The sequence below is a fragment of the Camellia sinensis genome, chromosome 4 (assembly GCF_055761805.1).
Source record: "Camellia sinensis isolate YWXY chromosome 4, ASM5576180v1, whole genome shotgun sequence".
Taxonomy (NCBI): Eukaryota; Viridiplantae; Streptophyta; class Magnoliopsida; order Ericales; family Theaceae; genus Camellia; species Camellia sinensis.
The window spans coordinates 7,549,055-7,574,529 of NC_138964.1; the positions used below are offsets into that span (position 1 = coordinate 7,549,055).

Consider the following 25,475-nt stretch of genomic DNA (forward strand, 5'->3'; position numbering starts at 1 on the left):
GTATAGATGTGGAGGGTTGGGGTGGTGCCGAAGGGTGAGGTGGCTGCATGGGTGGGTGTTGCGGTGTTGAGGGGGTAGGGGTTGCTAGAGAGGAGGGAAGGGGCTGGGTAGGGGTTGGAGGGCAGCGACCAAAGTTAGCGGTTGGTGGGAAGGGCAGAGAGAGGCCAAGAGGGTAGAGTGGTTGGGATGGTGACATGAAGTGGGAAGAGGCTAGGGGTGGCAGCCGATGGTGGAAAGGTAAACTGCATATGAAGGTAAAATGAATTTGATCTAAAAAATTCATTTAACGGCTTTCAGAAATTTAATGTTGATGAAGGAAAGAGTTGTGTATTCAAGCTGTTTTTGATCTGTTATTTGCCTCCAGTGGTGATATTGTTTTGATGGGTTGTGGTCTCTAGGTTGTGTTGTTTAGCTAGTTTGATCTTCTTATGTTGTGCATGGTTAGCTAGATTTTCCAAGCTAGGTTCTTTAGTATCTAAACTTTGTACCTGTTTCTTTCTATATAATATCTGTCTTTGCATCTTTCCTCAACAAAAAAAATAATAGGGGATTTATGTGTGGATCCTAATTGATATACTTATTATTCAATATGTCATATGATAATTAATGGCATTTTTTATCAAACACTATTAAAAAACGTCACTAATTGTTAATTTTCAGTGACAGTTTGAAAGTGTTACAAAAAAATCACTAATTATAAGTTTTAACGACAGTTTAAAAAAACCGTCACAAAAAGTCGCTAATTTTTAACTGTCAGCAACAGTTTAAAATTTATCACAGAAAGTCACTAATTGTAAATTTTTAACGATAATTTATTAAAGTCGTGACAAAAAAGTCACTAATATTCAATTTTTAGCGACATGTAAAAAATCGTCATAAAAAATTATTTTTAACGATGATTTTATTAGGATTTATTTTTTATAGGACTTGATGAGAATTAAATTCAATTATTAAGACTTATTAATAATTTATCCAAAAATAAATAAACAAAAAATTAATAATAATGATAAATAGTTGTGAATCTTGGGTCTAAGTGCAACTATAATTTCCAACACTTAAGATGCACTTTTTTTCTGGGTAATAACATTATGGGAATAAAATAATATGGATTAACTTTATTTGCCTTTTTTTTGTCTTTTTGAATAAAGAATTTTACAGTAATATGCAAAGTTGAAATCAAGTGTTCGACAAAATGGAAAAGAAACAACAGAAACTAAGAGCAACATTTACAATATTATTCTAATGAAACAATAAAACGTGTATATATACATGAAATCATTTTATTGCAGAAATGTTATCAAACAATGTACTCCTATAAAAAAAATTAGAAAAAAAAAAAAAAAATCTTGGCCTTAAACAGCCATTTATTGCTTCTTATGTGAGCAATTAGCAATCCCTCTTTTAGGAAAAATGATGAAGCAGCCATCCAAAAATTTCTAAGAGGGAGAACTGGAAGGGCAAGGCATGGTGGTATACAAGAAAATGAGAGGGAACTGATATTCCAACTTACAAATTAACAATATACAGCAACGCTGCTTTAATCTAAAGATGCGCCTCCTTGTGAGTTTTCTTCGCCGCAAAGGTCTGACTGGGATCCACTGGCAATGATTGTTGGAGGCGGAGACCGCTGATCTGGCACCATAATGAAATAAGCAGCCATAGCTTTTCTAAAGCGTTTCTTGTACTGCATGGGAGATATCACAGTTGGAGGCGTGTTTTTAGGTCCACCAAGGATGCCGGATGCCTTCACCCAAGTTTCAAGGTGTTTGTCCCATGTATATTGCCTCATGAAATCAATAATCCCAAGAACCAACTCGTGCTTTTCTTCATCAACGCCAACTAGTAAAGAGTAATCCATTACGTCAATTGACTGCAATAAATCGATAGTCATTACATTAGGGAAGTACATTATATAAGTCACTACAAAATATAAAAAAAAATCATGATCCAACAGAATATGAGCAAAAAAGAAATCGCAATTGGCCGAAATGAACAGAATGCCAAACAACTGACTATTATTCAGTCTTTAATCTTGTAGCAGAAAACTAAAATGTCTCTCCCAGGCCACACAAGTAATTCACTAAATTTAGCAATGATTACCCAGTGTTTTAGAGCAAGGAAAATGTAACCAGCCAAAATCCTTAAGATGCACATGGATAGGTGGTTAATAATCATCTAATTGAGTTTTATATTTTTATTTATTTATTTATTATTATATATACATATATATATATTTTGCAATAGTACCAAACCCTTCTCACCATCATAATAACGAAAAATCAATTCATCAACACATACAAGTAGTCTCCTACTAGCATAAAATGAAAGAATACCACAATAACATTTAGGCACATATGAGCACACTTCAAACAACAAAAAAAATTCAAGGCGGAAAGTTAGTTTCCAAAACTTACAGCAAGAAATGCAGTATCATTCCAAACAGCTCTCTCCAGCAACCGCTTTGCCTGGTTCCCCACAAAAATTGGAGAAGTTGGCATGGCTTCAATCAGGTTCTGGTCAAGGAGAACTTTATTGCTTCCACTTGCATCTGGATTATACCGTGACCGTGAAGATCCCTTAAGGTCATACAGTCTTGTGACATTACGTCCAAAGAGAAGATTCTCCATTACCAAAACGTCTATTCTTGACTCCTTTCCTCCTTTAAGATGCTTTGATGTAACCTTCAAGAAACCAAACAAAAAACCTGTAAGAATTTATGTATTATTGATTGATTTATGTTGTATTATTTGTCTATTACAAATGATTCCTTATATAGATGTAGGTGTAGTGGAGTAGGTGGTGGTAGGTGAGGAGTAGGTGAGGAGTAGGTGAGTGTAGGTGAGTGTAGTAGGTGAGTGTGTGGTAGGTGATGGTAAGTGTGTGGTAGGTGATGGTAAATTTTAACAGCCCCCCGCAAACTCAAGGAGGATAGAAACTAACCAACTTGAGTTTGGAGAGAGGAACAAAACAAGAAAATACATAAAAATAAAAGAGGATAGGAGACACTGTATGGTCGTGTCAGACCGTTGGTGAAGACACTGAAAGGTGGTGTCATAACGTTGTAGAGGACACTGGATGGCGGTGTCAGACCGATGTAGAAGACAGTTTATGGGGTCATGTCGGATCGTTGTAGCATACACTGTGTGGTCGTGTCAGACCGATGTAGAAGACAGTTTATGGGGTCATGTCGGACCGATGTAGAAGACAGTTTACGGGGTCATGTCGAACCGTTGTAGAAACTAACAGGAATCAATGTCGGGACAGTTTACAGAGTCTTGTCGGACCCTTGTAGAAACTAACCGAAATCAATGTCGGGACAGTTTACAAAGTCTTGTCGGACCCATGAAGGAGCTAACCGGAATCAATGTCGGGACAGTTTACAGAGTCTTATCGGACCCTTAAAAAATACACTGTATGATGGTGTATATAGGCTGCCCAAATATATATATATATGGATATATATAGGGAGCCCTCAAAAGTCGCGCCCTCAAAAGGCGCGCCCACTTCATCAAAAGGCGTGCCTGACAGAAAGCGTCGAGCCATCAAAAGGTGAGCCGGAGACGCGACGAGGCACGTGAGCGACAGAGTGGCGTGTCAGCCTCGGCTATTTAACCAAGGTTGAGGCGGAGGCTATGCAAACCAGTCTGAAACCGCCGAAAATCCTTTGAAAAAACTCTTCCGTTTCTGAGAAAGAGATTCTGGAACACTCTGTTGCCATTCTGTAACCAACCTTTCTCTGAAACACTCAGCAACCCATAACATGGCCTCGTCTTCCCGTTCAGCTACCCAGAATATGGCCTCTTCGTCCCGTGGTCTGCTCACTCTTTTTCCCGACCTCAACGAGTCAACAAGAGAGATAACTGGTGCGGTGGCCAGTGAACCTCAACCAAGCGCCTCTGGTTTTGCTCCGTTGAACTTTCCGATGCGGTCGGTGGAGCAAAAAATGGCGGTGCAAACGGATATTGAGGCCAATCAGTATACTCTGAAGTCATGTGTGGAAACCATGACTGCGGTCACAAACTTGTCGCACCGGCTGCAGAGCAGGACAAATGAGGTGCAACAGTTAAACTCCCAGCTGGCTCTGCTCCAACGCATGTATAAGGATGCACAAGCAGAGATAAGTGTGCTAAAGGCAGAAAATAAGGAGCTGAAGCGGAAGGCCACCGTGATGTTCCGATTTGGAGGCCCACCATACACTGCAGTGGAGGAGTATGGGGGAGTGAACGTGCCCAGTGGAGTGGGAAACACGGAGGCAACACCGGCAAGGGCCGCCCAAGACGGAGGCAAGAAGAAAAGACTGGCGGCAGAGTAGAGAAGAAAAATCCCGCCCGTGGATGAAGTTGTTGGGGGTTTGTTTTTTTTTTTTTTTTTTTTTTTTTTGGTGTGTAAAAGTGTGATCGGGGTTGTTCCCTGAGATGAATAAAATATGATTGGTTGGTGTTTGGTGTTTTTTTTTTTTTTTGTAATTATCTTTCTTTTTGGTTTTATCAATGTTGCATTATTATACAATAAAATAAAATAAAAGTAGGAATAGAGAAAATATATTATAAGAAAATATATATATAGATATATATATTAAAATAAAATAAAAGTGTGAAATAGCGTGGATAGAACCAGCACATGGTTTTGGTTTTAGGATTCATTATTTTAAGATATATATAGATATTAAAATAAAAGAAAAGATGGGTGGTCAATAATAAAATAAAAGAAAGGAAAAGAGGGGGACAAAAGTTGATGGATAGTTGGATGAAGAGAAAGTTGTCTTCTTCTTTTTTTTTTTTTTTTTTGTTTGCCATCTTTTCTGTCTCACGAGGAACATCAGCTTTTGCAGAAAATGAAGAAGCTAATGACCCAGCAGGTCTTGTTATGAACTTCGAAAAAGATTCAAGTCCTCAAGCTGAAGACATCATCAAGGAACAAGGTAAGCTTCTCTACAAGCGCCACAAGAGCACGGCTGTCTCTTGGCTCAGAAACATCTTCCATGACTGTGCTGTTCAGTCATGTGATGCTTTACTACTGCTGGACTCAACAAGAAGGAGCTTATCTGAGAAGGAGACTGACAGGAGCTTTGGACTAAGGAACTTGAGGTACCTTGACACCATCAAAGAAGCTGTGGATAGAGAGTGCGAAGATGGTGATGTTGTGAGTGTTTACTGTGGCTTCGAGGGTTGGTAAGAGGAGGAGGGCGACCGACAATACTAGGGAATACAGCCCTTGGAGCAGCATCTCCGGCAAATCCAGCCTTAACCATTCCAGTTCCATTATTACAGACGAGTTCGACTTCGCCGCCGTTGTTGGTGGAGAGAGATAGACCCATCAAGAAGAGGACTGGCATCGCCACCAACACTACCACCTTTAACAGTGATGGCATGGCCGAAAGTTATATGGGTTGTGGGAAGAGGAGGACTACTAACGTGGGCTACAAAGCAAGACACAGAGAGAGATGAAGCTGGGTGGGTATGTAGAGGTCCGGCGGGCGGCCAAGGCGAGGCTACCGCCCGCCGGTGAAGCAGAATTACTAACTTCTTAACCTCGCTCTGATACCATGTAAGAATTTATGTATTATTGATTGATTTATGTTGTATTATCTGTCTATTACAAATGGTTCCTTATATAGATGTAGGTGTAGTGGAGTAGGTGGTGGTAGGTGAGGAGTAGGTGAGTGTAGGTGAGTGTAGTAGGTGAGTGTGTGGTAGGTGATGGTAAATTTTAACAAAACCAAACAACAAAAGGAAAAACGAATTAAAAAACTTTATCAAACCAATAAGAAACGACGGGACGCATAAAAAATTGTGAAAGAAATAATTAAGTAGAATAAAAAACTTGAAGTTGCTACGAGTACAAGAGAAACAAACAAGAATGTTTGGTTAAGATCGTGACAACAGAAATAACATATATGACATAACAGGGTATATGGAGTTTTATGAAGCCAACTCTAATGGATTAATATTCCATGGTTAGTTATACAGAGTTGTCTCCTTAAACAAGTCAGACAACTTGTCTAAAATATTTTAATTTCCAGTATGAAAAGATGAAGACACGGGAAGGGCACATTTATGACATAAATGAAACCATTACACGTTTGCAACCAAACACTATCTTAGATAGAATGACCAAATATCCTGAAGTGGTTGACTTTGTGTAGCTAAACCATAATAACTTTATTGACTACTGTTCACATGCAACTCACCATGGATAATATCCAAAATAAACAAATAAATAAAATCTGAAAGTATCTTCAAACATCCAATTGAAAATACTTTGTGCATCCATAGAGAGTCAATCAAGACATAGTAAGTACCATGGTAACTAGTGAATTTTTTTATTTTTTTGGTTAGTCGTAACTGTGTGAGATAACAGGTGCCTTGAGATAGAAAAATATGTAGATTCCATCACAATTGGTTGATTGATACATTGGGAAAGGAAAGGAAATGAATATGGTAGTCAAGCCAAAATGCACTTCACAACATGGAATATGGCTTTCGAACTAGAAGATTGGAATTGAGCCAGCCACCCAACAATTCTAAAGACAATTTCAAATTCCAATTATTTTCTAGATGAATTGGCAGTCATACTCTTCAGACAACGGAAAACATAAATAATACCTGGTAAATGCCCAAGATCTTTGCCAGGCAAGTTGGGCTTCTTGAACTAATTGATTCAGACAAATACTTAAAATAAGCTGGTGCAAACTTGATGAACGACTCCAGCTCTGTCTTTGTAACCTGTTTAATGATAAATCGGTCATCTAGGGTTTTTGCAAAGAAGACATTACTCTTGCCACCCTGTGCACCCCACTTTCTACAACGACTGAGGGAGCGTATGAAATCCAACTCAGAGGGGCAACAAATCCTTCTCAACGCCTCAAATCGCTTTGCATAGTAACAAGTCACAGTATACTTCACATTTCCAAGAGGGCCATCATCTGTGAAAGATACTATGGTACGCGAAGCCTTTGTGAACAAGAGTGGATCCAATACTGAGGAGCCCCGAGATCCAGACATGGATAAACTGCTCTCATCAGTAGAGCCAAGACTTCTAAAGGATTCAGAAGTTTTATCGTCAAAAGAGTTAAGTGAGAGAAGATTAGTTGAATCCAAAAGCAATGATGAGACTGAAGATTCCACACCATCTTTTGGTCTCTCGGGCTCATTGGATATCTGGGTATGATAATCTGGTGAGAGAAGTGCATATGATATGATACTGGTAGGTTCATCATCATAAACTGGCAAAACAGTATCATTAACACCCACAGGAAGAAGTAGCCTGGCACCACCTTGACGCACCATCTCCCAGAATGATTTGACATAGACAGGATTATATTCGCTAACTTTGCCAACAATTTGAGCATTCAATGAAGAATTCTTGTTCAACGAGTGATAGAAATTTAAGAAGGGCATCCCCACCCAGCTCATGGAGTTCTTTTGCTCTTTGAGAGGGACTGAAAAGCCAAGAGAATGAGCCACCTTAGCCCCATCTTGGTCATCAGTACGGTTCTTCAAATCTGAGTTTGCAGCAACTGAATCAACCACATCTGAAGAACCTTCCATAACTTTGTTAGCATATTCACGGCCATTCTCTTTAGGTGTTATACCTCCTGGGTGATTTTCACCAGTCCATGCCGCATCCAGGGTAGCAGATAAGTTTTCCATAATTGGGAACTGCCCTTCTGAAAGAACCCTTCGTACATTTTTTACAGACTCCATATTGTTTGTTTGATCAGTCATATTTCTGCCAGAAGAAAGATAAACCTCAGCCTCCCTACAATCCAGGTCATGATCCATGTCTTCTCCTTTACGAATTTCATTGGGTTGGTTAGTCATGCAAAGACTTCCCCATTGGTTCAAGTTTATATCAGGCTTTCCATCCAGAAGAAAGGAGTCACAGCTACTGAAGCTACTGAACCGTTTACCAGGCTTTGAAGTTGCATTCATCTCAACAGGCCTGTCACTAGAACAGACAGATTTCTCCTTCGGCTTTGCTATCGAACTGTTCATGCCTTCCTGAACACTCTTGCTATTTAAACTGACACTGTATATCAGATGTTGATCCCAGATATAAGAATGGAAGAGTAACTGCCTCCTCAGTTTATTAATCTCAAGAATATCGATTGCAGGCTGGCCAACTTTAACTTCCCTATTCAGTGCTTGCTGCACCGATTCCTGAAACAAAACAAATTAAACAATTAAAAAAGCAAAAAGCAAAAAAAAAAAAAAAAGGACACACTGCAAGAAGTGGTAACAACTTCCTAGCTAAAGGAAAATGAGTGATGCCGGGCAAATTGTTTGAGGCAAGAAGAAACAGAAATTGCCTTGATTGCAGCGTACCATACCAAGGCCTCCTTGCATCGTACATCAACTAGGTGAAATCATACAAGATACATCAGGTTGAATACCTTAGTTGGATGATGATATTTTCAACATCTAAAAATAAAACATCAATAATGTTTTAATTCCATCTCTTAGATGATGAAAAGTTTATATTTGTCAAGAAATAACAGCCTAGCGTTTATTCATGACATTGCTCAATAAGAAAATGGCCTGATTCATGTACAGGTCATGAATCTGTATTCTGCAGAAGGTGGGAAACCTTTTCTCATGCAAATCCAGCTCAGAAATAGGGAAGAAAGGCAGAGATCAACAACATCAACCAACTACCTCAAATTCTTCTTTCTCCTTCTGTAGCATCCCTGCCAGTTCTGCAACTCTCTTTCTTGATTCAGGTGCTTTCATGCCACTGTCAAGTGATGTTCCCTCCGAAATTTGACGGACAGCATTGTACACCTCAGCAAATAAGAGATCTGCCCTGCTTCTGATCTATTGTTTCACATAAAATCAATCACTCAATGAGAAATGCAAACTATTAAATTACCAGATGAATCCGAATCAAGACATGAGATATATGTACCTCATCAGCTTCTTTTCTTATCCAGTCCTGATTATCATAATTAAATTCAAGTTTTGGGGGTGGGAGATACACAGAATGAACATCAATTGAAGCATAGTGAAAGCAAGCAACCGTTCTTCCAAAACTGCACATGAGATAAAATAAAGTAAGAGGATGACAAAGATTATGCTTAATTAAGCCAAGCCTCTAAAGTTCATAAGCACCCCCATGCTTGTGGCTTGTGCGACGAGATGTCCAAGGAAAGGATATGTTGGTGCCTGCTAAGCTATCTGTTAGAATTTCCCATCTTTACCTTCACCTACTCCACTACACACTCCACTTCACCTACCTCCACTTCACCACACACTCCACTTCACCTAACCCACTATCACCTCCACTACACCTACTACCACATTTTCTTCTATATATAGATTGTATAGGAATTGTAATTCATCAATCTTGTAAAACAACACAATACATCAATCAATAATACATTTCTCTATTTCTTTTTATACATTGCATTTTTTACATGGTATCAGAGCATAAGATTTGTAAAATTTAATGTATAAAGAGAAATAGAGAGAGAATAAATTGTATGTATTATTGATTGATTTATATTGATATCTATTACAATGATTCATGATTCCTATATATAGAAGAGGGTGAGTGTGTAGTAGGTAAGGAGTAGGTGAAGTGGAGGTGGTAGTGGTGTAGTGGGTTAGGCTTAGTGGAGTAGGTTTAAGTGGGTGAAGTAGGTGGAGAGTGGGTGAAGTAGTGGGTTAGGTTTAGTGGAGTAGGTTTAAGTGGGTGAAGTAGGTGGAGAGTAGGTGGATTTTAACAGCCCCCCGCAAACTCAAGGGGGATAGGAACTAACCAACTTGAGTTTGGAGAGAGTAACAAAACAAGAAAATACATAAAAATAAAAGAGGAGAAGAGACACTGTATGGTCGTGTCAGACCATTGGTGAAGACACTGGATGGTGGTGTCATAACGTTGTAGAGGACACTGGATGATTGTGTCAGACCAATGTAGAAGACAGTTTATGGGGTCATGTCGGACCGTTGTAGCAGACAATGTTGTGACAGTTGTTGTGACAGTTTACAGAGTCTTGCTGGACCCTTGTAGAAACTAACCGGAATCAATGTCGGGACAGTTTACAGAGTCTTGTCGGACCCATAAAGGAGCTAACCGGAATCAATGTCGGGACAGTTTACAGAGTCTTGTCGGACCCATAAAGGAGCTAACCGGAATTAATGTCGGGACAGTTTACAGAGTCTTGTCGGACCCATAAAGGAGCTAACCGGAATCAATGTCGAGACAGTTTACAGAGTCTTGTCGGACCCATGAAGGAGCTAACCGGAATCAATGTCGGGACAGTTTACAGAGTCTTGTCGGACCCCTAAAAAGTCGCACCCTCAAAAGGTGTGCCCAATCTTTCAAAAGGCGTGCCATCAAAAGGCGTGCCCAATCTATAAAAAGACGTGCCATCAAAAGTTGCGCCCTCAAAAGGCGCGCCCACTTCATCAAAAGTCGTGCCCGACAGAAAGCGTCGAGCCATCAAAAGGTGAGCCGGAGACGCGGCGAGGCACGTGAGCGACAGAGTGGCGTGTCGGCCGCGTCGTCAGTGTCAATATAAACCAATGCGGAGGCTGTGCTTGAGGCAGAAGCGAAGACAAAAAAACCTGGGAAAAAACTTCTGAAAAACTCTTCATTTTCTGAGAGAGATATTCGTTTTTCTGAGAGATTGCCTCTAAGAGCTGCAAATCTTGAAACACTCCCCTTCCGAACATTATCAGTCTGAAATTGCTATTTCGCTGAAACACTCAGCAACCCAAAAAACATGGCCTCTTCTTCCCGTTCAGCTACCCAGAATATGGCCTCTTCATCCCGTGGTCTACTCACTCTCTTTCCCGACCTCAACGAGTCAACAAGAGAGATAACTGGTGCGGAGGCCCGTGAACCTCAACCAAACACCTCTGGTTTTGCTCCGTTGAACTTTCCGATGCGGTCGGTGGAGCAAAGAATGGCAGTGCAGTCGGATGTGGAGGCCAATCAGTATACATTGAAGTCATGTGTGGAAACCATGACTGCGGTTACAAATTTGTCGAACCGGCTGCAGAGTAGGACAAATGAGGTGCAGCAGTTAAACGCCCAACTGGCTCTGCTCCAACGGATGTATAAGGATGCGCGAGCAGAGTTAAGTGTGCTAAAGGCGGAAAATAAGGAGCTGAAGCGGAAGGCCACCATGATGTTCCGATTTGGAGGTCCACCGTATGCTGTAGTGGAGGAGCAGGGAGGAGGCAACTTGCTTGGTGGTCTAGGAAGCATGGAGGCAACACCGGCAAGGACCACCCAGGACGGAGGCAAGAAGAAAAGACCGGCGGCTGAGTAGAGAAGAAAAATCCCACTGTGGGTGTGGTAGTTTTGTTTTTGTTTGTGTGGGTTTTTTTTTTTTTTTTGTAAAAGTGTGATCGGGGTTGATCCCCTGATATGAATAAAATGACAAGGTTGTGGAATGTTGTTGGTGTTATTTTGTGGTGTTGTTTTGTTTAATAAGAAAAATAAAATAAAAGAAAATAATGGATAAAGAAAATAGAGAAAAATATTTGTGGATGGGTGATAAGAAAAACAGCAGATTTTTTTTTTTTTTTTTTTTTTTGGTGGAATATAAAATAAATAATAATAAGAGAATGGAAAACGGGTGATGCTTACTAACAAGGGATAAGGAAAATATATTATAATAAAATATATATATATATATATTAAAATAAAAGAAAAGGGTGAAAGAACGTGGATGAAATAAATTAAGAGAAAGGAGAGATATGATTAAAGTGGGTTTGAAAGTGGGAAAAGATGAGAGAGAGGGATGTCCAAGAAGCTTGTGCTTTTGATAGTTACACATTACCCAAGCTGTATGTGAAGATGCATGTTACTGTCTTACACTTCTGCAGGCTTGGTATTCTTTGTGGGGCACTTGCAACACGTGACATTGAAAATTGTATTCGAAAATGATGACATCTCCAACATGAAACGTCTTGGAAGCAGCCCAGGCCTTGTAATCAATATTCCCAATGATGGTTCAACCAGCGGAGTCCCCAACCTTGTACACTGCTGCCATTGAAACCTTCAAGCCAGCAAACATGGCTACCAACAACAGAGCCACAGCTCTACACCCCACACCCAAATCCATGGCTAAGAGAGAGAGAGCAAATCGGGAAAAAAACAGCAGTGACGAGCAGAAAAGCAGCGCCAGAAACGCCAACGACGACGACGAGTAAGAGTACAACCACGGATATGTGAGAGGCGAGGTGAACGGCGATAGAGGCTAGACGATGATGCGGGTGCCGCCGCCGACATAGCGGAGGAGGGGTGTAAGAAAATGTTGAAGAAGTCAAGGTATGTGTAGAAAATAAGCGGAATAGGTTGAGGTCCGGCGGGCGGCCAAGGCGAGGTTGCCGCCCGCCGGTGAAGCGAGAAATACTAAGGTCTTAACCTTGCTCTGATACCATGTAAAATTTAATGTATAAAGAGAAATAGAGAGAGAATAAATTGTATGTATTATTGATTGATTTATATTGATATCTATTACAATGATTCATGATTCCTATATATAGAAGAGGGTGAGTGTGTAGTAGGTAAGGAGTAGGTGAAGTGGAGGTGGTAGTGGTGTAGTGGGTTAGGCTTAGTGGAGTAGGTTTAAGTGGGTGAAGTAGGTGGAGAGTGGGTGAAGTAGTGGGTTAGGTTTAGTGGAGTAGGTTTAAGTGGGTGAAGTAGGTGGAGAGTAGGTGGATTTTAACAAGATTTAAGCCTGTATTTCTTTGTCACCGGCGGGCAGCCGGCCGGCAACTTTGCCTTTGCTGCCCGCTGGAATTTTCTACACATACCTTCCACTCTCCGCAGCGTCTTCGGACCCCTCTCTCACCTGCCACACTTCCAAGGTCACTTTCGCAACTGGTTTTTTTTTTTTTCTTCGTTCCTCTGACCCAAGAGAAGAAGGGTCAGACCCTTGCTATAGCCAGCAGCTGTCTTCATAGACAATATATCCTCTCATATATCATCAAAAGTACTTTTGAGTGATTTAAGTGAAAAATGAAGGCTTCATACATTGCAGTGTGCTCAGTGCTGGTTCTGATCCTACTGGCCTATGAAGCACAAGTCTCCATGGCAGTGACATGCAACCCAACAGAGCTGAACTCTTGCGTGGGTGCAATCACATCAGGCACACCTCCATCAAAGCTGTGCTGCTCTAAGATCAAGGAGCAAAAGCCTTGCCTTTGCCAGTATGTCAAGAACCCCAACCTCAAGAAGTATATTACCTCTCCTAATGCCAGGAAAGTAGCTACCACTTGTGGGGTTCCCATCCCCAAGTGCTAAGACACTTTCTCCCTCTATATATATCATGCTTCTTGTACACCATATAACAAATACACTAAAATAAACAATACCCACACTACACTGCTACACTATTCTGCCACACACTCCCACTTTCTATATTTTAATAAGATGAATGCCTCACTTTTCCACCACACATACATGCACGACATCCACTATCTCACCTTTATTTTCATTATTATAAAACACTACCCCAATTTTATATAAACTTTTCTATTCTCACTTTTCTCCACCACCCAACACCATCATCACATTTTCCACCGCCCAACTTTCTTTATTTTACATATATATATATATATATCTCTTTTTATTATATTCTTTTAAAAAAAAAAAAAAAAAAAAAAAAAAAAAAAGGCCACCAAACAAACACAACCCCGTTTACCAATTTGCACAACCACCCATCTTTTATTCATCTCAGGGATCAACCCCGATCACATTTTTACAAAAAAAAACAAAAAACAAAAAAAAAAAAACCAAAAATACAACCAAACACATCCACAGGCGGGATTTTTCTTCTCTACTCTGCTGCCTGTCTCTTCTTCTTGCCTCCGTTCTGGGCGGCCCTTGACGGTGTTGCCTCCATGTTTCCCACTCCACCGAGCACGTTCACTCCACCCTGCTCCTCCACTACAGCATATGGTGGACCTCCAAATCGGAACATCACGGTAGCCTTCCGCTTCAGCTCCTTGTTTTCTGCCCTTAGCACGCTTATCTCTGCTCGCGCATCCTTATACATGCGTTGGAGCAGAGCCAGTTGGGCGTTTAATTGCTGCACCTCATTTGTCCTACTCTGCAGCCGGTGCGACAAGTTTGTGACCGCCGTCATGGACTCCACACATGCCTTCAAAGTATACTGATTGGCCTCCACATCCGACTGCACTGCCATTCTTTGCTCCACCGACCGCATCGGAAAGTTCAACGGAGCAAACTCCGGGGCACTTGGTTGAGATTCCAGTGCCACCGCACCAGTTCTCTCTCTTGTTGACTCGTTGAGGTCGGGAAAGAGGGTGAGCAGCCCGCGGGAAGACGAAGCCATTTTTCTGGGCTACAAAGTGTTCCACAGTTTCTCTCTCCGCAGAGGCAGAGTTTTTCAGAGAAGGGTTGGTTTCAGAGGTTTCAGAATGGTATGCCTCAGCCTCAGCCTTCGTCTTGGTTAAATAACCAAGGCAGCCACGCGTATCGCGCGCCACTTGACGCCAGACGACAAACGGGCGCGCCAACCAAGACACTCACGTGCCTCGCCATCATGTCCGGCACACCTTTTAATGAATTGGGCACGCCTTTTGATGGCATGCCTTTTTTAAAGATTGGGCACACCTTTTGAGGGTGCAACTTTTTAGGGGTCCGACAAGACTCTGTAAACTGTCCCGACATTGATTCCGGTTAGCTCCTTCATGGGTCCGACAAGACTCTATAAACTGTCCCGACATTGATTCCGGTTAGCTCCTTTATGGGTCCGACAAGACTCTGTAAACTGTCCCGACATAGATTCCGGTTAGTTTCTACAAGGGTCCGACAAGACTCTGTAAACTGTCCCGACATTGATTCCGGTTAGTTTCTACAAGGGTCCAGCAAGACTCCGTAAACTGTCACAACATTGTCTTCTACAACGGTCCGACATGACCCCATAAACTGTCTTCTACAACGGTCCGACATGACCCCATAAACTGTCTTCTACAAAGGGTCCGACATGACCCCATAAACTGTCTTCTACAACGGTCCGACATGACCCCATAAACTGTCTTCTACAACGGTCCGACATGACCCCATAAACTGTCTTCTACATCGGTCTGACACCACCATACAGTGTCCTCTACAACGTTATGACACCCCATACAGTGTCTTCACCAACGGTCTGACACGACCATACAGTGTCTCCTATCTTTGTTTTTATTTTATTTTTATTTTTATGTATTTTCTTGTTTTGTTACTCTCTCCAAACTCAAGTTGGTTAGTTTCTCTCCTCCTTGAGTTTGCGGGGGGCTGTTAGAATTTCCCATCTTTACCTTCACCTACTCCACTACACACTCCACTTCACCTACCTCCACTTCACCACACACTCCACTTCACCTAACCCACTATCACCTCCACTACACCTACTACCACATTTTCTTCTATATATAGATTGTATAGGAATTGTAATTCATCAATCTTGTAATTCATCAATCTTGTAAAACAACACAATACATCAATCAATAATACATTTCTCTATTTCTTTTTATACATTGCATTTTTTACACTATCTAAGATTGTATTTATATGAAAAAATTTCAGAGCAGAAAGCCCATTTCAATTGGAGACCTCCTTATAAACAATGATAATTGCAAGAAAAGAAAAGAAAAATGTTATTTCAAACAACGATGCAGCACTCTTAATTGAAACAAGATTTTGAAAATTAGTGTCTTGCATTAAAGTGTTCTTCATGCAATATTCTACAAAATTTCTCAAGCGTATAAATTTATAAAATCACTTGAAGTAACAAACCTGCAACTGATATAAACAAAACACATACATATTACAGATGACATCAGAATCTGTAGATATGTCACAAGCGTGTCCAACATGACTGGACATAAGCCAACCAAAGATTTGGTTTTTAACAAATAGGAACAAACAGATAAGATGGAATCAGAAAAAGGACCATTCCTAAATGTTTGAAAATTTATGTTGACAAAATTTGTTCTTAGTAGGCAAGGATTTATTATGCTTGAATACTGCATATTTACAATATGTTACATGGACTCGGGTACGAGTGTCGGGTGCGGGTGTGTATCCAAGCGTCAGACATTCATAAATTTAAATCTTAGGATCTTGGGGTACGTATCCAAAATTGGATATGGGTACGGGGACCCATCATATGCACATATATATTGTATATTATATAATATTCTCGGATGAGATGATTTAAATTATGTAGAAATATATTAGAAATTAAATATGATTTAGAAAAAAATATGAAATTTCTATATCTAATTCATGTGAGAGCCTAAAAATATTGCTTTACTAACAAATGTGAGTTTCTTTTTCTTCATGTATTGTCACAAATTAAAGTATCTGAGTGTCTAAATTGGGTACGAGTGTCGGACACATATCCCACACCCTTATCCATGTCATATCCGGTGGACACGGGTATTGTGGAGGAAATAGAAGAGTCCATGTAACACAAACATTATTTGAAGAGAAGAAAAAAAGTACCCATAGAATCGGAGACAATCTCTGTGAAGGGAATGACCACAATTTGCAACCCTGCTTGCAGCTGCATGGTTTGAAAAGCTAAGCTCCAAAAATTTCCCAAAAGATAAACCCCATGCAGCATCAGACATTACTACTCTTCTAGTGGTGGGAGGGAACCCATTGGTCCGAGGACATCGCAGGCACCGATGCCACATCCAGATTTTTCCTTCCTGTTCCCCTGGGAGAAAGAACTCCTTGCGCTTCTTAACAGAAATTGTAAGACTACCTTGCCGATGAGTATAGCAATGAACATGTGCTTCTGATGGCATCTCACATGACGGGCACCGGTAGCTCTAGGAAAGAAGACATGCTTATTCAAACTCAATTGAACTGTGGATTTTCCGGAAAAGAAATATGATCATAATAAGAAAATAGAAGAGATCTTACCTGATCAAACAAATGATCACATAAAAACCGCCCCAAAGGCTTATCAAAGGTTCCATAGTATTTAATGCGCAAGAGGTGGGCACATTCACATACAGTTCCCTTCCACACACAGCGTGTTGTCAAGGACACCAAAATGCTTTGATGATCAGAGGGTGAGGGAGAAAACTCTTCTCTCAGAGACCCCACCTCCCCATGGTTACTATTGCTTTCTTGTGCTGAGGATGCCAACTCTGAAGTGCGAAAATGATTAGAAGTTAAATTATCATCTCCCAGCACTTGGCCAATGTTGACCGTTAATGTTTCCTTGAGACCCACATTATTGTTCTCCTCAAAGACATGACAAGGGGAGAAAATATTTGGGTAAGCATCTGAAAAGATATGCCCCGGAGCAGACACAGAGTCGAGAGAACCTGTAGATTCCACAGCAGTTCTGGGAGGTTCTGAGTGCAAAGTTTGAGTGATAGGATCCTCAGTCAACCATGTTGACTGTGCCACTTCTGATTTCCATTTGGGGGAAATGATAGCTGATGAGGCAAAATCTGACAAGTTATTTTTAGATCTCTGTGATTCATCAAAGGGATGAGCACCCTGAGGCTGAGGCTTTTGAGTCTCAGGAGCAATAAAACCAGGTATGGTAGATATGGACCGGCCAATACTCAGGGATTTATTAGGTAATGCAACAGTTATTGGACACTTTAAAGGAAGTTCTGGCAGAGAAGCACCTTCATCAGCAAGAAAAGATGTCTCTAGAGCCAAGTGATAAGCGGCAAAGACTCCATATTGGACAACATGCTTCACTCTCTTCAACTCATCCCCACTGGCACCCTTGAGCAAAATCTGAAAGAAAGATATGCATGCCTCAGTTCCTGTTGAAAATTTTAATTATGCATTACATGGGCCAGATGGATTAAAACAATAACTGAAGTACTGTACAGGGGTCCACCAGTTGCATAATCAAACCATTAGGGAATTTGCAGGCATTAACAACCCCAGCCCATAAGTCTGAGCTGGAATGCACATCATTGATGATCTAGAGCCTGCTTACAAAAAATTTCCTTGTCTCCAATACATCATTTTTCTACACTACAGAAACAAATTTCAAATGGATAGCCTAGATGGAAAACACAAACAATTCTCACTATTAACTAACATTTATGAGGCCATCATGATACTATTAACAAAGTGTTACAGTGTGTGGGCCACACATCTATTTTTTTCCATTTTAAAATAAAACATACTGAGGTGTCTGTATTGAAGGACTTACAGTACAACCCAATGGCTTCGGGCAACCCTCAAAAAACATCAATGTCTTCGTCAATTTCTTCCCACTTTGTTCCGCACTGCCATGCTCTTCAAAAAACTTGTCCACATGGAATGAGTCACAATGTCCTATTTTCTGTGATGTAAGACGATCGATTGAAGGGGCTATTTGAGCACCTGTACAGCGAGCTATACGCTCTAGAAGTGGCCTCTTGATATTCAGAACAAGTGATATATTTTTCGCAAGCAGGTATTCTTGTGCGAATCGGGATACTGATTTCTCTACCAAAAGAACATTAGGATGATGAGCATCAATTTTTGCAACAGCCATCTTCAAATGGTCCATTTCCTATAAGGGGTAGTAAAACATGAGAACAAGGAACCAAGAAATAACCATAAGCAAGCAAACAACTGATAATTCATCAGCTTCGTTCCTCATTAGAGACACATACTCAAGGTGATCATTTTACAAATATAATTAAGTAGCAAGATTGAAATCAACACCTGCTGCAACAAAGTATCAAAACTTGACAAGTGGTTAGAAACCCGTTGATATTCCAAAGCCCCTCCAAGGATTAGGAATCGTGGTTTATCTATTTTTGATGCCATTCGCCGATGAGCAACATTTTTCCTACACACAACTCCCTTAACCACCGTACTAGAAGAATTAAAACCAAAACTTCATTAGCATGAGCACAATTGGTAGATAGACACAGAAATACATAAATTTAAATCAACAATACCTAATCCAAACCATATAGAATTAGTCATTTGAATTGCTCATTCTAAATTTTACCCTTTTTAGGAAATTATATTAAAGAACTAGATTCTTTTCTTAATACATGCATTCCTTGTAAAATATTATTAATAATACACATAAAAGTTGCAAATTTTTGTTAATTTACAGGTGTGATATCATTATAAATATATATTTTTTCTTCTCTTCTCTACAAGCATATTCAAATATTTTAGAAATATATATATATATATATATATTTACAGAAAGAAAGAAACAGCTTCTCTTTGGTGAATTCCTCTCCAAATTCTGCAGATCGATCATGTCAACATTCCAAAAAAAGGTGCACAAAGGAAAAATATGTTACTAAGCATCTACACCACAATTAGTTCTGCGAAATCATGCGCAAGCCCTGAGAATAGAACTGAGAGTATGACATATCAATTTGAACATGTGTGACATTTCCACCTTTATTGTACATGGTCCGGTCATTGATCAGAGTTTCCATCATTAGTTTCAAAATCTCATTAATTCAATAATCATGACCTAAAACACTTTAAAAGTGCAAAAAGGACTCGTCAGTAGCTACTAGTTACCAAAACCAAATATGACACTGAATTGTAAATTACTACAAGCACAAAGTTAGAAAACATTATGGACAACGAGATGTAAGTGAGACCTCCAAAAAATGGAGAAGTTAGTTACACCTGTAGATAGGGCAATAAAAATGGTTCACTGCAGAAAATATTATATAATCAGAGAAGTACCTATCAGTGCGACACCCACAAGCTATACATTTGACCTTTACATATCCACCAGGATCCATTCCTCCACCCTTACTTGTATCTGGCTTAAGAAGTGTGGCAGCTTCCCAGCACAAATATGTAATTATATCCAACCAACTCACTTTGTTATCATCCTCACCCAAAGGTAGATTCTCAACTTGCAGAAGCTGAGCTACCAAAGCTCTAAAATGCCCATCAACCACATTCTTCATGGCTTTCCTGTGTTCTTCACTTGACCTATCCTTATTATGGAACTGACTGTTACCAAAGCTTCTTGAAGAGCGTAGGCTACCCCAATCTCCTGTAGCATCATCATCCTCCTCCTCATCACACAAAACAGCTTCTCTCTCGTCCTCTTCATCTTCAGGCTCTGGAGGGAGCCAAAGTAGCCCATTGTTCTCAAAATCCACAGGTTCAGACACCTTACTATCCACATTATATACAGGAGAAACTTCACACCCATCAACATTTTTGCAGCTGGCTCCTTCTTCCTCAACCTTTTTGATTCCTTCCAATTCAGGTGTCTCAAGGCTCCTAGGTAACAAGGAGGAACTCAGGTTTTTTGTGTCATGGTTCTTAGCATCAGGATGCACTTCATGTCGTCCATAGAGGTGGCCAATCCCATCATAACTGACAGCACCATAATAGTCATCAGATTGAGGAAAATGACCGGTTTCAGACTCTATTCCACAGATGCCATATCCATCATCCTCATCATCACTTCTAGCACACAGAATATGCAGGAAATAAATGATCAATCAACAACTGCAAAGCGTAAGTTCATGAAATTTGATGTGGCGGTGATTAAGATTATTTGTTGTGACAAATCACAGATTCAGGATGAAATAGAAAAGCAACAATCGCACAAGCACACACAGACTTTACATAGTTCAGACAGAAGCCTACATCCACAAATGAAAGAAAATAGAGAAGTGATCACTGCGGAGAAAAAGAAGGCACAAGAGGATTGCTCTTTTACACAAACCCCAACCCCCTTTATACAATGAGTTCTCTACTCTCCAAAACCGCCAAATCAATATGATGTAGGACAAGATTTTAAGAACTTTTATTCAACTTTTATTTAATACTATTAAGATATTTTCTCTTCCTTGTGGATTCAAGATTCTGTTTTTTCTTGTAGATTCAAGAGCCTCTTTCGTTTACTAGAACGATATCTAGTCCCCGTGTATTCCACTACGTCAAGTGGTATCAAAGCATAGATTCGCCTAGCTCAATGACACAAGACAATGGAGAACACACAATACCTATTGACATTGATCATAGGGTGGAAGTCATATGGGATGTGATTGAGGAATATCGGCTAGAGGTGCATGAACTTCACAATGAGATTTGTAATCTACTTGCCGATTTGGGACTAATCGTCAACCAGAGGCAACCAATAGTTGACAGCAATTGCGCCGAAGCATTCACCAGAGGCCAACCTGTTACCTTACGTTATTTTGCAAAAATCTCATATTTTAACGGTTCAAGTAAGTTTCAAAAAGAAGATTTTCTTGATTGGTCGCTTGATCTTGAAAATTTCTTTGAATTCATGAAGATTCCTCATGAAAAGAAGGTTATATTTGCATCCTACAAACTTGATAAAAGTGCATTGAAGTGGTGGAATATATTACAAGATTATCAAGTTTGCAAAGGTAAAAACAAAATTAATTCCTAATTAATAATGAAAAAGTTTTTAGTAACAAAATTTTACTTTCATGATCATGAAAATATATTGTCATATACAAATCAAGATACTTCCATGGAATTGGTAAAAAATTGCAATGAAATTGTAGTTGCAAAATAAAAGAATTCGCATCTAAATATTATTTGTGGTGAGATTGTTTGTAAAACTAATAAAGAAGATACAAAGTCTTATTCGAGTGTTAAAAATGCATCAACACATGGTAATTTGAATATTGGGGAGAAAGTTTTACAAACAAATCATAAAAATATTGAAGAAGAAGGAGATCTGATTGAGCCCAGTAACAAAGAGAAATAGAAGAAGAGATAATACAACCACTACGTGCAACAAAGAATTTGGTTGATGCTACACTTGATATTCCATGGTTGATAATTGAAGGATCAATTGAATCTAGGATGGTGCAACATTAAGAGACCATGCAAGTTCTACATAAAGTAAATTTGGTTGATTTTTTTGATGTGAAGCAATTTAATTTGATTTTCAATGCTTGTCTAATTGATCTTGTCAACCAGTTGACGCACATAGAGAATAACTTTCAGAAAGTAAACTTCTCTACATATAATTTTTGGAAGAGGGACAAGCAACTGAAGTATTCCAAGTATCTTTTTATTTGGTATGGACGATGGCAAATCACTATTATGAACTCAAGGACGAGTTCTTTCAAAAAAGAGGAGCCTGATGTAGGATAAGATTTTAAGAACTTTTATTCAATAATATTAAGATATTTTCCCTTCTTTGTGCATTCAAGGTTTTGTTTTTCTTGTGGATTCAAGAGCCTGTTTCGTCTACTAGAACAATATCTAGTCCCCGTGTATTCCGCTACGTCACAATAGGTCCAAATACAAGATAAATAACCCCAACACCCTTTTCCCCAGGCCTTGAGGATTTCAGCCTCTTCATGGCCTTCAAGAAATGCCACTTGGATACTGAACTGAAGGCACCGTTGAGACATTAGTTGCTGATACAGGGATGTGATTATTATGTGATGCCCATCACCTATTCAAATTCAACAAAAGAAAAATACCTCCAGAAAAAAAATTTCAAGCAGGAGAAGGTATACTCCTACTTACTGAGTGCAACTTGTGATTTAACAAAATATAGCACGATCAACAGTGCCCAGCTGTACCCCAAAATTTCCAAATAACTACTGACAGGAGAAATTTGTTCAAATTTACAATAGCAGAATTTTGCTCCAACAAAATAAATAAAAAGTAGACAGATATGATACACTTCTTTGACAAAACCAGAGATCAAGATTTTCAGGGTTAACTGCTGCTTTTAAAATACCGCTTCTGTGAGTTGAATGGATGCTTAAGGAGAATCAACTTGCTTGTGGATCTTGTTCATGCTTTCCTTTTGGAGCACTTTTCAAAGTCAACATGAAAGTCTCGAGATTAAAGATAGATAGCATGCAGTATCAGATAATGCCAAATATTGTAACATGATAAAACAATATAGTTTTATTTTCTATTTGTAACTTCAATTTTGTAAGTGTTGCAATGTCTGACTCTGGTTTACCTTATTTTGTGATAATTTGTGCATACTACAGATATCAACCACTAGCTAGTAGGTTGTATTGAGGACCCCCATTAACATCAAGCATTGACACTTAAAGCAAGTTATCACACACCATCATCCCTTGTATATAAGAGTCCACACACTAGGAACACATACATAATTCTGGGTGCCAGATGCAACTGCCATTGTGAAGAGCATCACATTTACCAAGCGAAATTATACAAGGTGAGTTGAAGAAGTCTATTATCACAATACAATACAAAGTAAGGGAAACAATGGCCACTTCCAAGTTTGAACCACACATCAAATCACTTCTTCTACTTCTTCTTCTTTTTTTTTTTTTCCCCCTAAACTCATGCAATTGGCATGATGAATATAAGTGCACTTATTCAGATAAGTGCACTTATTTGAATCACATCACTTCTCTATTTTTATGCACATCTCTTTTTAAAAAGTCAAAAAGTATACTTATTTAGATCATCCCAAATATTTTAACAAGCATAAGCATGAACAGTAATGCACACAAAAAAAGTATATGTATGTAATTAACATTTCTGAATAATAAACTAAAGACAAGACTGACAACATTTTGAGCATTGTAGTTTCATTATTAGTGAAAAGGGGGAGGGGGTGGGGGAGAAGCTTTACCTGTTCACGCAAAAATCAAATTGGTTAGGAAATGAATCCCCTGCATCTGCAATGGTATTTGAGCTCCTCTGACATGTTAGCTGATCTTGCTGAACTCTAAAAGGATCCATTTGAAGAGATTTACGAGGACTCTGGGCAGTAGTATATGGTACCTGATGGTACGGACCAGTTGAGTACTGTGTTGAAGCAACACTGCTGTTGCTGTTACCGCTGCAGTTAGATTGGCTGCTAATCAAACTTGTGGCTGATGGGGACGGACTGAGGCCCGGGCTTAATGCAATTTTGCCAGTGTCAACGACAGCTGTGCTCTGTTCCCATTGCTTAAGGCAATAATTACAGACCCTAATCCTCTCCCAATCTTCGCGGCGGCGGAGGAGGATGTTGTGCTCATCAGGAGGAGCAGGAACTGAATTAGCAGTGCACTTGGCACAGAAAACACGTCCACAGAGGCGGCAATGGTGTCTGCGGTTGAATAGGGTAAACTGGGAGTCACAGTCGTAGCATACCCTACAGCTGCGATCGGGCATCCAAAAATCCTTAGACATATTTGCAGCTTCCTTCCTCCTTGGGATCCATGATTTGACAATGTCAACTATCTCAGACGGCTTATGATTATGATTATAATTATCGGGGCTACCCATCCACAAAGATCCCACTTCATCCCACTCATCATTATAAAATGTTCATTGGTCACTTACTACTGTAAACCCTAAACTGCATATGCATATGCATATGCATATTCATATTGATTGCTAACAGAGATTCGGGACAGAACCATTTTTCAATATAAAAAAGATAAATTTGAACAGAAACACTAGAGGGCTAAATTGGATTATACTTTTTTTTTTTTTTTTTTCCTGTTCCTAGAAATTTGTGAAGAATAAAGGGCTAAAAAAAAAAAAAAACCAAACAAACCACGCTAAGCAGAAATGACTCTTATGATTATTGCAGCAGTTTACGTGCAAGTAGAGCTTAAAATTGAAGACCGGTCAAGTCAGCATCCCCATGGAAATAATCTTAACGCAGAAGCAGATAGAGATAGAGATAGAGATGCAGCATCCAACTAGTTGATTGATGATGATGATGATGATGATGATGATGATGATGATGATGAAGTGAAAATCGAATCCTACTGGAATCCCCCAACCCAAGTCAATGCTTGGTTTGCTATTAAAACTTGTCAAAATTTATAGACAGACCTCAGGAGGAGGAGTGCAATCAGCAAGAATCGAATCGACAACCATTCAATGCGACACGAGCTTCACTCACAACCACACATTTGTTACTCGAAAGCAATCAAAGACTAGACTAGTAGTACTAGTACAAACAAGCACCAATTCAAAATCCCCGTGAACACTAACAACTTCTTCATCTACCTTCTTCTTCTTCTTCTTCTTCTTCTCGACCTTCAACATGTGCATATATATCTCTATAACTATACATGTCAGAGAGAGAGAGAGAGAGAGATAGAGTTTTAGGAAATTGAAAGGGATTCATTCATTCATTCAAGAATAACCTGACCGCTAATATCTGTCGTGATGAGAACCACTATTAATACACAAATTACATATCACATGATAATCATAAGGATAATAGGTAGCTAAGCTTTAAGTGAAGAAGACCATTCACGGAAAATGCATGACGCCTGACTATGACACCTACATAGAAAAATTAATAAATAAATTACAGGTACATTCTTTTTGAATTTGCTTAAAATATTATTTTTTTTATCAAATTAACTAATAATTTATAATAATATTAGAAATTTATTTTATTTAATAATTCAGATAAGAGTAATTAAAAAATTTATTTTTTCAATTAATTCTATTAAATAAAAAATTATAATCAAAAGTATTTATAATTTTTTAAACTATAATGGATAATTTATATTTTAAGCAAATTTTAAGAGATATTTATAATTTAC

General features: G+C 39.3%; 1 protein-coding gene across 2 annotated transcripts; it reads right to left on the reverse strand.

The window, feature by feature from the left end:
- Nucleotides 1-1,214: 1,214 nt before the first annotated feature.
- LOC114272468 (1-phosphatidylinositol-3-phosphate 5-kinase FAB1B) lies at nucleotides 1,215-25,136 on the reverse strand. 2 transcript variants are annotated; one of them, XM_028214178.2, is made up of 11 exons: nucleotides 23,552-25,136; nucleotides 19,663-20,403; nucleotides 18,664-18,817; nucleotides 18,164-18,508; nucleotides 16,900-17,736; nucleotides 16,474-16,805; nucleotides 8,908-9,031; nucleotides 8,658-8,816; nucleotides 6,606-8,162; nucleotides 2,415-2,681; nucleotides 1,215-1,870 (listed from the first exon to the last, which is right to left on the reverse strand). In XM_028214178.2, the coding sequence occupies exons 1-11, from the start codon at nucleotides 24,190-24,192 to the stop codon at nucleotides 1,538-1,540; spliced, it is 5,490 nt and encodes a 1,829-aa protein (XP_028069979.2). In that variant the 5' UTR covers nucleotides 24,193-25,136; the 3' UTR covers nucleotides 1,215-1,537. The 2 variants fall into 2 exon arrangements, with proteins under 2 accessions (XP_028069979.2, XP_028069980.2); XM_028214179.2 differs by having other exon boundaries at nucleotides 19,663-20,400; nucleotides 23,552-25,130.
- Nucleotides 25,137-25,475: the final 339 nt, after the last annotated feature.